The 17,713-nt window shown below is 43.5% G+C and overlaps 1 protein-coding gene across 1 annotated transcript in view; it reads left to right on the forward strand.

Moving 5' to 3' along the window:
• Positions 1–257: 257 nt before the first annotated feature.
• LOC121531191 (alpha-aminoadipic semialdehyde synthase, mitochondrial-like) overlaps positions 258–17,713 on the forward strand; it is a 49,181-nt gene continuing 31,725 nt past the window's right edge. Inside the window, 8 exon segments of the mRNA XM_045213022.1 lie at positions 258–357; positions 12,786–12,926; positions 13,351–13,467; positions 13,470–13,513; positions 13,729–13,813; positions 14,062–14,129; positions 14,225–14,371; positions 14,474–14,552. Of these exon segments, the coding sequence (XP_045068957.1) occupies positions 258–357; positions 12,786–12,926; positions 13,351–13,467; positions 13,470–13,513; positions 13,729–13,813; positions 14,062–14,129; positions 14,225–14,371; positions 14,474–14,552 (781 nt within the window).

A 17,713-nucleotide genomic window follows, 5' to 3' on the forward strand; every position in this document is an offset into this window, starting at 1 on the left:
CCAGACAGGGCCAATCAGGCACGATAAATACCACCCACTTTGCCAAAGCACATTCCCCACACCACTCAAGGGAAATCAACAGACCACTAACTTACTACCATGAGACAAGTATAGCCCAGGAAGATCTCCCCCACTGCACTAGCCCTAGTGGGCACAAAACCGGACAGGAAGATTACGTCAGTGACTCAACCCACCCAAGGGAGTCGAGTATAGTGAACAAAGCCTGGCATGACGTGATGCGCCCTTATAGGGATGGCATGGGAAAGCGCGAGCAGGCCAGTGACTCGGCCTCCCTAATAGTGTCAGAGGCAGAGGATCCCAGGAGAGAGTGGGGAGCCAGCCAGGCAGACACAGCCAGTGTGGTTCCTCTCGCCAGTGCCTTGCCGTTCACCTTTGCACCCCTGTGCCACACTACACTCAATCAGTGGCGACCCATCACCTGTTTTGAGCCCCACCTGTTTAGCTAGTTGTTGCCTGTTTTCCATGTTATTTTGGTATTAATATGTGTCACATATCAAACAAAAATCATACAACAAAAAATTATTGAGTTAATAAAGCCGCATGCAAACATGGTCTCTTTTTTGCTTTCTTGAGTTAGGCAGCTCCAAAATGCAGGTGTTTCAGCCTAGCTCAGTGCTGTCTGTGGTGGTGCGACAGCCAGCGGAAAATACAGAGCATAGGGGTTGGTAGTCTTCTCTAGTTGCGCCGTGATTGGCTCAGTGTTCTGTCAGTCATGGGGACACTAGGTCACTGCAAAATATACAGGGAGAGCTAGAAAGCTCAAGCCCCCTTGGGTGATGCCATAGATTTACATTAGAAGTGCCCATCCAAGAAGGCTCAAGGTCATTGGCCACAAATAAAATTACATCACGTTATATCTACCGTAGCTTTGATTGGACTGATCTTGTCAACATCATACTTTCAAAAACTTAGCTAGCAAGCTAGACAAGCAGTCATCATCATGAATCACATTGACAATCTACTGGCAAATCCTTTTCATTCCTTGTCATATGAAGAGAAATTATAGATAAAACATATCGGTGCTCATCGGCCATTGGACATAAACATGACAAAACAAGTTGGAAATCGCAAATTTAACAATGAGCGGTTTGGAAGAATTCAGTGCCTAACTGCAAATGTTGCAAAGCAATCACTATTTTGCTTCCCCTGCCTGCTATTCGGTGGAGAGTGTGTGTGGTCCAAATCTGGGTATAAGGGTCTCTTTTCCAAGCTTAAAATTATAAACATTCACACGAAACACCATGAGCCAGAAAAGGTTGAATACATTGGCCATGCTGTCAATCCAGCATGATTTCTGCTGCGTTGAAAACAACTGGAAACTCAGAACTGGGAAATCTTAGACTTCAGTGAGTTCAAGACAACTGGGAACTCGGAAAGAAACGAGCTCCGACTGGGAAAAGACGTTTTGAATGGTCATCCAACTCGGAATTCCAAGTCGGGACCTGAAGATCACTGAAGTCATGATTCGACCTTGTTTTTTTCCGTGTTCCCAGTTAAATCACCATAAATCCAGAGAATGCCCGATTTTGATGACAAAGTTTCATGACAAAAAGTTCACGCACCTTCCTGTTCAAGTGAGCACAGCACAACGGTGAGTCCAAAAATGTATTGTATGCTGCTGCATAAATTATGTAATATGCCAGGGAGATATGTATACTGTAGCTAAGAAAGTAATACTACGTGTATGTTCTGTAGTAAGCTGTTAGTAGCCCATGTGCCTCACCCTAATAATTTGGTCCCTTTCCCCCTCATAACGTAGACTACTGTTCTGACTTGATGGTGCACATGTAGCCTATAGCCTGTTTTAGAGAAATGTCATCATTGAATATTGTAAAAGCTTTCACTGTCTGACTTGGTGTACAGGGAGAACACTGTAAGAATGGCCCATGTTCTGAATTCTGTTGCTGTTCATTTCAAAAGTGCTGAACAAATAGTTATATTGACTACGTCTGTCTTAGTGCACTCATGAATGTCTTAATCGAAATTACAGATTGCCTCTTATCCGCTCATCATTCCCTTATGCCATAGTTTGTACATCTCAATTGTCAGTAGAAACCACATTTGTTTAAGCAAGTCAGCCATATCAGCTATGTTTTTTTTTAAGGCAGTAAATGAGGTTGAATTAAGGCTCCACTGATAGCCAGGTGTAGCGGTGGTAAGGATTCACTCCATGGTGCTGAAAAGAAAGCCCTGCTGTTGGGACAGCTTTATGTAGGCCCTAACAGTTTGTGGGCACCATTTGACACCGTTATAGTGCAATTAAGGTATTGTTTAGTGTTGTGCTGTGGCTTTGCTGGCATGCATCTAACATTTTCTTTTGAGTTTGCCCCACCAAGATTTACATGCTAAAATCACCACTGCACTCAATCATAAGACCTACTGAAGAGATGAGTCTTCAGTAAAGACTTAAAGGTTGAGACCGAGTCTGTTTATCTCACATTGATCAGCAGACCGTTCCTCCAGCTATATCCTTTGAAATGATAGGGACAATAAAGTGGCCTGCATCTTGTGACTGTAGCGTATGTGTAGGTACATTATGACCAAATCAAAGACATACAGTGGCTTGCGAATGTATTCACCCCCCTTGGCATTTTTCCTATAAAGCCTTACAACCTGGAATTAAAATTGATTTTTTGGGGGGTTTGTATCATTTGATTTATACAACATGCCTACCACTTTCAAGATGCTAAATATTTTTTATTGTGAAACAAACAACAAATAAGACAAAAAAACTGAAAACTTGAGCGTGCATAACTATTCACCCCCCTTTGTAGAGCCACCTTTTGCAGCAATTACAGGTGCAAGTCTCTTGGGGTATGTCTCTATAAGCTTGGCACATCTAGCCACTGGGATTTTTGCCCATTCTTCAAGGCAAAACTGCTCCAGCTCCTTCAAGTTGGATGGGTTCCGCTGGTGTACAGCAATCTTTAAGTCATACCACAGATTCTCAATTGGATTGAGGTCTGGGCTTTGACTAGGCCATTCCAAGACATTTAAATGTTTCCCTTAAACCACTCGAGTGTTGCTTTAGCAGTATGCTTAGGGTCATTGTCCTGCTGGAAGGTGAACCTCTGTCCCAGTCTCAAACTGAAACAGTTTCCCACAAGAATTTCCCTGTATTTAGCGCCATCCATCATTCCTTCAATTCTGACCAGTTTCCCAGTCCCTGCCGATGAAAAACATCCCCACAGCATGATGCTGCCACCACCATGCTTCACTGTGGGGATGGTGTTCTCGGGGTGATGAGAGGTGTTGGGTTTGCGCCAAACATAGCATTTTCCTTGATGGCCATAAAGCTAAATTTTTGTCTCATCTGACCAGAGTACCTTCTTCCATTTGTTTGGGAAGTCTCCCACATGCCTTTTGGAGAACACCAAACGTGTTTGCTTATTTTTTTTCTTTAAGCAATGGCTTTTTTCTGTCCAGTCTTCCGTAAAGCTCAGCACTTTGGAGTGTACGGCTTAAGGTGGTCCTATCGACAAATACTCCAATCTCCGCTGTGGAGCTTTGCAGCTCCTTCAGGGTTATCTTTGGTCTCTTTGTTGCCTCTCTGATTAATGCCCTCCTTGCCTGGTCTGTGAGTTTTGGTGGGCGGCCCTCTCTTGGCAGGTTTGTTGTGGTGCCATATTCTTTCCATTTTTTAATAATGGATTTAATGGTGCTCCGTGGGATGTTCATAGTTTCTGATATTTTTTTATAACCCAACCCTGATCTGTACTTCTCCACAACTTTGTTCCTGACCTGTTTGGAGAGCTCCTTGGTCTTCATGGTGCCGCTTGCTTGCTGGTGCCCCTTGCTTAGTGGTGTTGCAGACTCTGGGGCCTTTCAGAACAGGTGTATATATACTGAGATCATGTGACAGATCATGTGACACTTAGATTGCACACAGGTGGACTTTATTTCACTAATTATGTGACTTCTGAAGGCAATTGGTTGCACCAGATCTTATTTAGGGGCTTCATAGCAAACGGGGTGAATACATATGCACGCACCACTTTTCCGTTATTTATTGTTTAGAAGTTATTTTAACAAGTTATTTTTTCATTTCACTTCACAATATTTTTTGTATGTCCATTACATTAAATCCAAATAAGACTCCATTAAATTACAGGTTGTAATGCAACAAAATAGGAAAAACACCAAGGGGGATGAATACGGTACCTTTGCAAGGCACTGTAAGTAGGAGTAAGGCCATGCAATGCTTTGTAGGTTTACAGTAAAACCTTGAAATCAGCCCTAGCCTTAACAGTAAGCCAGTGTAGAGAGGCTAGCACTGGAGTAATATGATACATTTTGGGTTCTTGTCAAAACATCTAACAAGAAATGGGAGACTACGGGCTGAATGGAGGGTAACATAGGTGTTGTCTGAAGAGATGGTTTGTGAGTCTGGTTTAAAATATGCAAATAGGGTGTTGGATGCTCCAGGAGTTTCAGAGGAGTGCAGCTGAGCAGAAGGCAGTGAAGACAAGGTCCCCAATGGCCGGAGTCAGATGAGTAGAGTGCGTGACAAGGGATTTAGGTATGCAGCATGTCAGAGAAGTAAGAAAGAGCCAGGACAAGGAGAGATGTGTAGGTGAGCAGTGGAGTCGGTGGAGAGTGGATGTGATGTTTTCCCAGGTTTTGGTGCGGAGGTAGGGAAGTTTTGATTTCCAGTGGAGTGAAATAAAGGATACAATGATAGAGCGAACAATGATGGTCTTTTAACACTATATTTTGCCTTCCCCCTGCCAGCCCATCAGAATGCCTGCTAACAGATTGAGCCATAACAGTAACGCCAAAATGGTGTACCCTTCAGAGTGAGCACTGAAGCAACAGAATTCTGAACATATTGAAAAGGGTTGACAGAGAGGCTATAGAGATGTGTGTTATATAGAAGAGGGTTGATAGAGAGGCTATAGAGATGAGCGTTGCTGTAGTCCAGGTGAGAGGTGACAATCTGACAAATTGTTCAACACAATACTATTCAGAATGCCCAAAATTTGGCAGTCCAACGTTGCAGAGCAGAAAGTCTCATTGTTGTGTGAAACTGAGGGAGTCAGAGAGTTACGGCTCTAATGTTATGTGCTTTATGGGAAAACCAAAGGGTGTGCAATGGTTTGAGGTGTTTAGGTCACATGGTCAAGGAGCTATTGAATTAATTAAGTGATTTTGTATATATACAGTGCCTTCGGAAAGTATTTAGACCCCTTGACTTTTTCCACATTTTGTTTACGTTACAGACTTATTCTAAAATTGATTACATTTTTGCTAACTTATTAAAAATAAAAAACTTTAATATTATATTTACATAAGTATTCAGACCCTTTACTCAGTACTTTGTTGAAGCACCTTTGGCAGCGATTACAGCATGGAGTCTTCTTGGGTATGACGCTACAAGCTTGGCACACCTGTATTTGAGGAGTTTCTACCATTCTTCTTTGCAGATCCTCTCAAGCACTGTCAGGTTGGCTGGGGAGCATCGCTGCACAGCTATTTTCAGGTCTCTCCAGAGATGTTCGATCGGGTTCAAGTCCGGGCTCTGGCTGGGCCACTCAAGGACATTCAGAGACTTGTCCCGAAGCCACTCCTGCGTTGTCTTGGCTGTGTGCTTATGGTCGTTGTCCTGTTGGAAGGTGAACCTTAGCCCCAGTCTGAGGTCCTGAGCGCTCAGGAGCAGGTTTTCATCAAGGATCTCTCTGTTCTTTGCTCCGTTCATCTTTGCCTCGATCCTGACTAGTCTCCCAGTCCCTGCCGCTGAAAAACATCCCCACAGCATGATGCTGCAACCACCATCCTTGCCAAGTTTCCTCCAGACGTGACGCTTGGCATTCAGGCCAAAGACTTCAATCTTGGTTTCATCAGACCAGAGACTCTTGTTTCGCATGGTCTGATAGTCTTTAGGTGCCTATTGGCAAACTCCAAGCGGGCTGTCATGTGCCTTTTACTGAGGAGTGGCTTCTGTCTGGGCACTCTACCATAAAGGCCTGATTGGTGGAGTGCTGCAGAGATGGTTGTCCTTCTGGAAGTTTCTCCCATCTCCACAGGGGAACTCTAGAGCTCTGTCAGAGTGTCCAATGGGTTCCTGGTCACCTCCCTGACCAAGGCCCTTCTCCCCCGATTGCTCAGTTTGGCCTTGCGGCAAGCTCTAGGAAGAGTCTTGGTGGTTCCAAACTTCTTCCATTTAAGAATGATGGAGGCCACTGTGTTCTTGGGGACCTTCAATGCTACAGATATTTTTTGGTACCCTTCCCCTTTCCAAATCATGTCCTATCAATCAAATTTACCACAGGTGGACTCCAATCAAGTTGTAGAAACATCTCAAGGATGATCAATGGAAACAGGATGCACCTGAGCTCAATTTTGAGTCTCATAGCAAAGGGTCTGAATACTTATGTAAATAAGTATAATTAAAAACCTATTTTTGCTTTGTCATTATGGGGTATTGTGTGTAGATTGCTGTGGAAAACATTTTATTTAATCCATTTTAGAATAAGGCTGTAACTTAACAAAATGTGGAAAAAGTCAAGGGGTCTGAATACTTTCCGAAGGCACTGTATATATATATATATATATATATATATATGTATATATACAGCTATTGACATTCTAAGTAAAAAAATGTAACATCATAAATTAAGGTAAAAGAAAATGTACCAATTTTATAGAAACTAAAGGGTGTACAATGTAACTCTATGTAAGGAATAAATTAGAGTTGAAATGAGGTTGCTAAATGATGTGGTTAAAGAGCTAATGACATTCCAAACTTTCAAATATTTAGATAAAATCATATAATTGTTTTTTGGGAAAACCAAAGGCTGTGCAATGTGTTTCCCTCCCCTTGCATAGGTGCCTAGGTCATGTGATCAAGGAGCTATTGAAGTTTTAAGTAAAAAAATGGAAGGTAAAATAAATTCAACCATTTTTCCAAAGGGGTGTGATATATGTCCCTACCCTTTGAACATGCCAAAGATATTTTGAGGTGTCTAGGTCATGTGATCAAAGAGCTAAAAAAAACATTGAACTAATAAATGAAGGTAAAATAAATTAAACAATACAAAAAAAAATGTCAAGGCACTGCGATCTATATCCCTACCCTATGAACATTTCAACATTGGTTTGAGGTGTCACATGGTGAAGGAGCTATTGAATTTTAAGTTACTCTTTATAAATATACGCTACTGGTCAAAGTTTTAGAACACCTACTCATTCAAGGGTTTTTCTTTATTTTGACTATTTTCTACATTGTAGAATAATAGTGAAGACATCTAAACTATGAAATAACACATATGGAATCATGTAGTAACCAAAAAAGTGTTAAACAAATCAAAATATATTTTATATTTGAGATTCTTCAAATAGCCACACTTTGCCTTGATGACAGCTTTGCACACTCTTGGCATTCTCTCAACCAGCTTCACCTGGAATGCTTTTCCAACAGTCTTGAAGGAGTTCCCACATGCTGAGCGCTTGTTGGCTTCTTTTCCTTCACTCTGCGGTCCGACTCATCCCAAACCATCTCAATTTGGTTGAGGTCGGGGGATTGTGGAGGCCAGGTCATCTGATGCAGCACTCCATCACTCTCCTTCTTAGAAAATAGCCCTTACACAGCCTGTAGGTGTGTTGGGTCATTGTCCTGTTGAAAAACAAATGATAGTCCCACTAAGCCCAAACCAGATGGGATGGCGTATCGCTGCAGAATGCTGTGGTAGCCATGCTGGTTAAGTGTGCCTTGAATTCTAAATAAATCACAGACAGTGTCACCAGCAAAGCACCCCCACTCCATAACACCTCCTCCTCCATGCTTTACGGTGGGAAATACACATGCAGAGATCATCCGTTCACCCACACCGCGACTCACAAAGACACGGCAGTTGGAACAAAAAATCTCCAATTTGGACTCCAGACCAAAGGACACATTTCCACAGGTCTAATGTCCATTGCTCGTGTTTCTTGGCCCAAGCAAGTCTCTTCTTCTTATTGGTGTCCTTTAGTAGTGGTTTCTTTGCAGCTATTTGACCATGAAGGCCTGATTCACACAGTCTCTTCTGAACAGTTGATGTTGAGATGTGTCTGTGACTTGAACTCTGTGAAGCATTTATTTGGGCTGCAATTTCTGAGGCTGGTAACTCTAATGAACTTATCCTCTGCAGCAGAGGTAACTCTGGGTCTTCCATTCCTGTGGCGGTCCTCATGAGAGCCAGTTTCATCATAGCGCTTGATGGTTTTTGCGACTGCACTTGAAGAGACTTTCAAAGTTCTTGAAATGTTCCATATTGACTGACCTTCATGTCTTAAAGTAATGATGGACTGTCGTTTCTCTTTGCTTATTTGAGCTGTTCTTGCCATAATATGGACTTGGTCTTTTGCCAAATAGGGCTATCTTCTGCATTTTATTAAAAAACCAAGGCTGTGCAACATAACTCTCTATGTAAGGAATAAATGAGAGTTGAAATTAGGTTGCTTAGAAAAGCTATAGACCCTTTTCCAGTACACAACACACTGACGTCATGCACAGATGCGCGCAGCAGGAAGAAAGCCATCGCCATCTCCGCCCATTCAACATAGTCTAGATGTATGTTTTTATTACTTCTAAACAAAATGGCTTTTTGTCGTTCTCATTCGCTTACAATTATGTTTTGATTCTTGCTTGAACAGTCGCTAAGATTATATTTGGTTGTGATCTTTGCAAAATGACTATTTTAGATGCAGTAGTTGTTAGCTTGAATGCTAACGCTCATTGATATAGGCTGTAGCAAAACCTAGCCAAAGAGTAATTTTACTGGTTGAAGTTTAAGTGTTTTTTAAGTATAATACAGTTGATTTGCGTTGATGACACAAACATTATATTAAGCAGGACATTCATATGAGCCTTAAAATCCAATTATAATCCAAAAGTAGTGTGAAATGCACTCATAAGCAACATGTAAATAGAGGCTTTTTTGAGATCTCCCACTTGTTCTGCCACCAACTTTTGCACACCACCCTGTGAGGCAATGTTTGTAAATACAGAAAGGGGTTTATTGAGTGGTCCTCTGTAGCTCAGCTGGTAGAGCACGGCGCTTGTAACGCCAAGGTAGTGGGTTCGATCCCCAGGACCACCCATACACAAAAATGTATGCACGCATGACTGTAAGTCGCTTTGGATAAAAGCGTCTGCTAAATGGCTTATTATTATTGAGGTTTGAATATTGTGATCATGCACTTTGTTGACGGTCCCTAAATAGGTGCATTGACGGGGCGCCAGACAGCCTACACAGTTGCTGTGTGATTATGAAACTCGGGTCGGAATCGGGAAAATAAGACCTTTGCAATGTTTTACACTTTTTTCCTTCATAGAGAGCCTAACCTATGTAGCTCAAATCGTTCGCAAGCTATTGAAATTTGAAGGTGCGAATGTCTGGCGAATATCGAAACTAAAACCAACTGTACCACGCTTATAACGAGGAGAAGAGGCCGGTCCTCCGCGCTGCGGTGGGATTGGTGGGTGCAATCAGGGGGGATGCATGTTACACCTTCCTTCTCGCAGATCATCCCACTTTACTGACTGGTAAGGTATGCAGTCATTATAATCTAATTTGATGTATTATTTGTATATCTACAAATTCCGCAGGCCACAGCCTACATCGCAGATGTTCACTGTATCCTATCCACGCCATTTTCCTATCACCTCTGAGCGACTGTGTCAGCTACCTTGGTGCACCTAGAAAGAACGTCGCCACATTGCTTATCATCCCGGGCATCTGTTTGCAGAAGTAGTCATAGAAAGGTGGGTTAGATAAGATTGTAATTTGTTTGCACTATTTACTCGCGTATACGTGCAAATATGGCATATGTAGTTTGTCTGTCACAATGTTTACTACAGTATTCAATAACTTTAGTCGAGTTCGACCCAGGCGGTGCGTATTAATGTAACGTTACACATTTACATTATTCCGTGAGCGTGTTACTATACGTAGGCCTATTGACGAAATAGATACACTACATGACCAAAAGTATGTGGACATCTGCTCGTCGAACATCTCATTCCAAAATCATGGGCATTAATATAGAGTTGGTCCCCCTTTTGCTGCTATAACAGCCTCCACTCTTCTGGGAAGGCTTTCCACTAGTAGTTGGAACATTGCTGTGGGGACTTGCTTCCATTCAGCCACGAGCATTAGTGAGGTCGGGCACTGATGTTGGGCGATTTAAGCCTGGCTCGCAGTCAGCGTTTCAATTCATCCCAAAGGCGTTTGATGGAGTTGAGGTCAGGGCTCTGTGCAAGCCAGTCAAGTTCTTCCACACCGATCTCAACAAACCTTCTCTGTCTGAATGGACCTCACTTTGTGCACGGGGGCATTGTCATGCTGAAACAGTAAAGGGCCTTCCCCAAACTGTTGCCACATAGTTGGAAGCACAGAATCGTCTAGAATGTCATTGTATGCTGTAGCGTTAAGATTTCCCTTCACTGGAACTAAGTGGCCTAGCCCGAACCATGAAAAACAACCCCAGACCATTAATCCTCCTCCACCAAACTTTACAGTTGGCACTATGTATTGGGGCAGGTAGTGTTCTCCTGGCATCCGCCAAACCCAGATTAGTCCGTCAAACTGTCAGATGGTGAAGCATGATTCCTCACTCCAGAGAATGTGTTTGCACTGCTCCAGAGTCCAATTGTGGCGAGCTTTACACAACTCCAGGCAACACTTGGCATTGCGCACTGTGATAAATAAATAAATAATAATTAGTCATTTAGCAGACGCTCTTATCCAGAGCGACTTACAGATCTTAGGCTTGTGTGATCTTAGGCTTGTGTGCGGCTGCTCGGTCATGGTAACCCATTTTATGAAATTCCCGACGAACAGTTATTGTGCTGACATTGCTTCCAGAGGCAGTTTAGAGCTCTGTAGTGAGTGTTGCAATGGAGGACAGACTATCTTTACGCGCTTCAGCACTCTGCAGTCACGTTCTGTGAGCTTGTGTGGCCTACCACTTCGCGGCTGAGCCGTTGTTGCTCCTAGACGTTTCCACTTCACAATAACAGCACTTACAGTTGACCGTGGCAGCTCCAGCAGGGAAGAAATTTGAGGAACTGACTTGTGGGAAAGGGGGCATCTTATGACGGTGCCACGTTGAAAGTCACTGAGCTCTAAAGTAAAGCTATTCTACTGCCAATGTTTGTCTATGGCGATTGCATGGCTTCGTGCTCGATTTTATACACCTGTCAGCAACGGGTGTGGCTGAAATAGCCGAATCCACTAATTTGAAGGGGTGTCCACATACTTTTGTATATATAGTGTATATCGCTTTGACACGTTTTTAGTGCTCATTACACATCTGAAAATGCATGACTGTCTTTTCAGGGCATGTGGGCTCCCATCCTGCAATTGTAATTTGACAGGCTTACTATCTGTCCATGGTGTTGTCAGCCAGGATTATTGTCATGTGTCTTTAGGCTTCTCCTCTGATGGGTTACTGTAGGCTACTTACTCAGAAAGTGCAGTATGCCAATTTCAGCAATAGTGTGTGATTGCGGCCCGCAATTCGGGGCGTTCCTGCATGTGGGCATTCCTGCATCCCCCTCAAGCATCCTATTGGTTCATGCATGAACCCCGCTCCAGCACACCATCTTCATGCTTGTATGAAACTTGATATTCTGGATTTCCCCTGATTGTTCGTGTGATTCAAATGTGGGTCAAAAGGGAAATAAAAGTATTATCTGTCTTTTTCTGGGTCGAAGCACGCTGTCTCCCGGTGTCCTAGCGAGCTAGCTACTGGTGACGCCCAGCCTCCAGCCTGCTATCCTCAAAGCTAGCTAGCACAAGGTGTCCTTCACTTCTGCCTGCAGACCACCTGACGTCGCTGTCGTCAACAGAACTGTGGGAAAGCTGTGCCCGACAGGCGGGGGCGAAGGACACTGTACCGATGTCCTAGCTCGTTAGCTACCTGTCCTGCCTCCCACACGATGTGTACCGGAGTCCTAGCTAGCTAGCACACAGTGTCCTTCATTCCCGCCTGGTGAACACCTGCCCTCGCTGTCGTTAACAGAACTGCGGGAAAGCAATGCCCGGAAGGTGGGGGGGCGAAGGACACCGTCTACACTACCGGTGTCCTAGCAAGCTAGCCTCCTTCTTCTTCTTCTGTGGGGTTTATCTGCAGTTGGCATCCAACATTATGGTGCATTACCACCACCTACTGTATTGGAGCACACCTGCCTCCCGCCTACGTACCGGAGTCCTCACTTAAAAATTGACAAATATAAAGACGGGTTCCTGCAGATGCAGGAATCCCCACATGCAGGAACGGCCTGAATTGCTGTCCGCAATTGCATGCTTCTCAATTTCAGAGCCCTCAGGTGTGACGTTGTGGCTCTGTATAGGCCTGTGTAATTGTCAAATCAATCAATCAATCAAACCTTTTGAAAATTCATGCTGTAATGTAGATAAGGTGCCTTGCAGCAAGCTGACTGACTATTCTGACTGATCTGATGGCTTACAGAATATTCAGTCATCATTAAAAGTACAACCACCATTTAGGAAGTGTGTGTGTGTGGCAGTCCTCTCTCCATTCCAAAATACTGGTAAAGCAGGTTTTTTTTCTGCTGGCTGTTGTGCAACCCTCCTCCTAGAAGACTAAACCAGACATTTTAGATGGCCTTAGTTTGAAGCTCTCCTTTATTTGGATGCAGTGAATGTCATAATTGTTGAGTGGCTCGTCCCTCACTCTCTTCTCCAAAGCAGGTGATGGGGGGGGGGGGGAAGAAGAGGAGTTGCCTCTGTGGGCAGCGGAGATATGAGCATCACAAGAGCGTCATGGCCATCCGGCGCGAGGACATCGACGTGTGGGAGAGACGGGCGCCCCTAGCTCCACGCCACGTCAAGGAGATCGTCCATGCTGGACACACGGTCCTCGTCCAGCCCTCCAACAGAAGAGCCATCCACGAGAATGTGAGTAGTCACTATTGATGGGTAAACATACACACATCCAATGGCTGGAGAGGACCTATGTTCAGCAAAAATATTTCTAAAAAGACTCTGCACATTGTGATTTATATTCCCAAGTGTGATTATCGTCAGGTTAAAACACTGAGATGTCTCTTATTACTTGAGGTGGTCCTGACTCCTGTACAATAACTAGTAAATGTGTAACAAATGATTGGTAGAAATTCAGGTTAAAATAAAAACCCTTGATATATAGCTTATAATTAAAAGGAATGCTCTATTAAAAACTTGTACACAACTGAATATAACAAAACACTGCATTGAATTACAAAAATGTCACAATTAAACAACTGACATTGAAAAAAGTATTCGGAATTTGCTAATAAAGATTTTGACCTTCTGTATGTTTAATTTCATTATTATGAGAAAGCGGGGGCCATCATTTCCGAGGACATTTCCGAGGCCTCGTTGATCATTGGGGTCAAGAGGCCTCCGGAAGAGAGAATCTATCCCAGAAAGACCTACGCTTTCTTCTCTCACACCATCAAGCACAGGAAGCTAACATGGGACTACTGGATGACCTGCTCAAAAAGGTAAGGCCATTGTTGTTCTCTCAAATTAGTACTCTGCATTGTGCCAACATACGAATATAAAACATACAGCCAAACAAACAGCTGCGACAGAATGGTATTTTTTAGTAAATTATTATTGTTTCCTAGCCTAAACATGAGACGTGTTCATATGATAAGCTGAGTAGTGTGGATGCACATGCTGTGCTTCAGTCATGGACATCCTCTGGTCTTTCTAGGAAGTGCGTCTCATCGACTATGAGAAGATGGTGGATGCCAACGGCTTCCGTATTGTGGCATTCAGACAGTGGGCTGGTGTTGCAGGTAGACTTTTGTCCAAAAAGCCAATAATACTGGTGACAGTCACCTGATGTGATCATTGGGTGCCTAATTTCACAGATAGTGTAAAATGCCTATGTCCAAAAATAGTTTTTGCCCTCATGCTTTTGCATTGTTTACACTACTTTCAGCTATTTATTTTTGACTATTCAAGTACATATCCATTTTGTCCAACATCTATTATCGAAGCAGTGCTCCTCCTGTCTGTTTCACTTTCCCTTTGTTCCTTACAGGAATGATAAATATTTTGCACGGTTTGGGACTTCGTTTTCTGGCATTGGGACACCACACTCCTTTTATGGTAAGGATTTGACTGAATGGATTTCATGTAACTCTACTTTATTAACTAGTTCCTGTTTCACTACTGGGCCTCTGACATCACTTTCTGTGTCACAGCTCATCGGCATGGCCCAGAACTACAGGAATGTCAGCCAGGCCATCCAGGCAGTGCGGGATTGTGGGTATGAGATCTCCATGGGCCTCATGCCCAGGTCTAACGGCCCGCTGACGTTTGTCTTTACTGGCACAGGCAACGTCTCCAAGGTAGATAGGCCTAGTGCAACCCAAAACAAACTATGACCTAACCATCATCACCAGACACAACCTGTTCATTCAAATAGATAACTACTTTTTCCCATATTGTAGGGTGCACAATATATGATCAATGAGCTTCCTGTACAATATGTGGAGCCTCACAAACTAAAACACGTGTCTCAAACTGGGGGTACTACGTCCCCATTTCTGATGTGTAGCATTTGCGTAATATATATACAGTGCATTCGGAAAGTATTCAGACCCCTTGACTTTTTCAACCTTTTGTTACGTTACAGCCTTATTCAAAAAAGTATTAAGTGTTTTTCCTCATCAATATAAACACTACCCCATAATGACAAAGTAAAAATAGGTTTTTTAGAAATGTTTGCAAATGTATTCAAAATAAAAAACCGAAATACCTTATTTACATAAGTATTCAGACCCTTTGCTATGAGAAATTAAGCTCAGGTGCATCCTGTTTCCATTGATCATTCTTGATGTATCTACAACTTGATTGGAGTCCACCTGTGGTAAATTGGACATGATTTGGAAAGGCACACACCTGTCTATATAAGGTCCCACAGTTGACAGTGGATGCCAGAGCAAAAACCAAGCCATGAGGTCGAAGGAATTGTCCGTAGAGCTCAGAGACAGCATTGTGTCGAGGCACAGATCTGGAGAAGGGTAGCAAACAATTCTGCAGCATTGAAGGTTCCCAAGAACACAGTGGCCTCCATCATTCTTAAATGGAAGAAGTTTGGAACCACCAAGACTGTTCCTAGAGATGACCGCCCGGCCAAACTGAGCAATCGGGGGAGAAGGGCCTTGGTCAGGGAGGTGACCAAGAACCCGATGGTCACTCTGACAGAGCTCCAGAGTTCCTCTGTGGAGATGGGAGAACCTTCCAGAAGGACAACTATCTCTGCAGCACTCCACCAATCAGGCCTTTATGCTACAGTGGCCAGACGGACGCCACTCCTCAGTAAAAGGCACATGACAGCCCTCTTGGAGTTTGCCAAAAGGCACCTAAAGACTCTCAGACCATGAGAAACAAGATTTTCTGGTCTGATGAAACCAAGATTGAACTCTTTTGCCTGAATGCCAAGCATCACGTCTGGAGGGAACCATGCACCATCCCTACGGTGAAGCATGGTGGTGGCAGCATCATGCTGTGGGGATGTTTTTCAGCGGCAGGGACTGGGAGACTAGTCAGGATCGAGGGAAAGATTAACGGGGCAAAGTACAGATAGATCCTTGATAATAACCTTCTCCAGAGCGCTCAGGACCTCAGACTGGGGCGAAGGTTCACCTACCAACAGGACAACGCAATAAGCACACAGCCAAGACAATGCAGGAGTGGCTTCGGGACAAGTCTCTGAATGTCCTTGAGTGGCCCAGCCAGAGCCGGACTTGAACTCGATCGAACATCTCTGGAGAGACCTGAAAATAGCTGTGCAGCAACGCTCCCCATCCAACCTGACAGATCTTGAGAGGCTCTGCAGAGAAGAATGGGAGGAACTCTCCAAATACAGGTGTGCCAAGCTTGTAACGTCATACCCAAGAAGACTCAAGGCTGTAATCGCTGCCAAAGGTGCTTCAACAAAGTACAGAGTAAAGGTTGTGAATACAGTGATCCCTCGCCACTTCGCGGTTCACTTATCGCGGATTCGCTATTTCGCGGATTTTCATAATGCATTTTTTTTTTTTGGGTGCATTGTGCTCTGCATTCTGATTCGCTAAAAACTCACTCCCGCTTCTTGTATCAAAACATGCTACGAATTGTGCTATCATTTTGTCGTCTCGTGCAGTTATGTGTACGTACATAAAACAGCTTGGCAAATTTACATTAAGTTGGCCAAATTATCTTGTAATTTCGAACATCTCCTAATGAAATGGGACCCTTTGATGAGCCGTTCGTTACAGTTCTCCAACGTAATCGATGGTGGCATGTCGGTGTACAAGGATCTTTTTGCAAAGAAGAAAAAAGAGCGACAACAGCTGCCTATCACTATGTTCTTCTCCCGAACAAACACACCTGCACCGCGGGCTTCAGAAGAAGAGAACACTGCAGAGCGCAGTCAGGATGCAGCGGCCCAGTCTGAAGAGCAGTGAAACGGCCTACACGTGAGTCACTGTATTTGTATACATGTAATAGTTGCTAATTGTAAAAAAAAAAAAGTTTTCTATTTCGCGGATTTCACTTATCGCGGGTCATTTTCGGAACGTAACCCCCGCGATAAACGAGGGATTACTGTACTTACAGTGGCAAGAAAAAGTATGTGAACTCTTTGGAATTAACTGGATTTCTGCATAAATTGGTCAAAACATTTGTTCTGATCTTCATCTAAGTCACAACAATAGACAAACAGTCTGCTTAAACTAATAACACACAAACAATTATACGTTTTCATGTCTTTATTGAACACACCGTGTAAACATTCACAGTGCAGAGTGGGAAAAGTATGTGAACGATTGGATTTAATAACTGGTTGACCCTTCTTTGGCAGCAATAACCTCAACCAAACATTTTCTGTAGTTGCGGATCAGACCTGCACAATGGTCAGGAGGAATTTTGGACCATTCCTCTTTACAAAACTGTTTCAGTTCAGCAATATTCCTGGGATGTCTGGTGTGAACCGCTCTCTTGAGGTTATGCCACAGCATCTCAATAGGGTTGAGGTCAGGACTGTGACTGGGCCACTCCAGAAGGCGTAATTTCTTCTGTTTAAGCCATTCTGTTATTGATTTACTTCTGTGTTTTGGGTTGTTGTCCTGTTGCATCACCCAACTTCTGTTGAGCTTCAATTGGCGGACAGATAGCCTTACATTCTCCTGCAAAATGTATTGATAAACTTGGGAATTCATTTTTCCGTCTGATAGCAAGCTGTCCAGGCCCTGAGGCAGCAAAGCAGCCCCAAACCATGATGCTCCCTCCACCATACTTTACAGTTGGGATGAGGTTTTGATGTTTGTGTGCTGTGCCTTTTTTTCTCCACACATAGTGTTTGTTCCTTCCAAACAACTCAACTTTAGTTTAATCTGTCCACAGAATATTTTGCCAGTAGCACTGTGGAACATCCAGGTGCTCTTTTGCGAACTTCAGACATGCAGCAATGGTTTTTTTGGACAGCAGTGGCTTCTTCCGTGGTGTCCTCCCATGAACACCATTCTTGTTTAGTGTTTTTATGTATCGTAGACTCGTCAACAGAGATGTTAGCATGTTCCAGAGATTTCTGTAAGTCTTTAGCTGACACTCTAGGATTCTTCTTAACCTCATTGAGCATTCCGCGCTGTGCTCTTGCAGGCATGGTTCACATCAGGCAATGCTTCTTGTGAATAGCAAACTCAAAT

Source organism: Coregonus clupeaformis, unplaced genomic scaffold (assembly GCF_020615455.1).
Source record: "Coregonus clupeaformis isolate EN_2021a unplaced genomic scaffold, ASM2061545v1 scaf0073, whole genome shotgun sequence".
NCBI classification, from domain to species: Eukaryota; Metazoa; Chordata; class Actinopteri; order Salmoniformes; family Salmonidae; genus Coregonus; species Coregonus clupeaformis.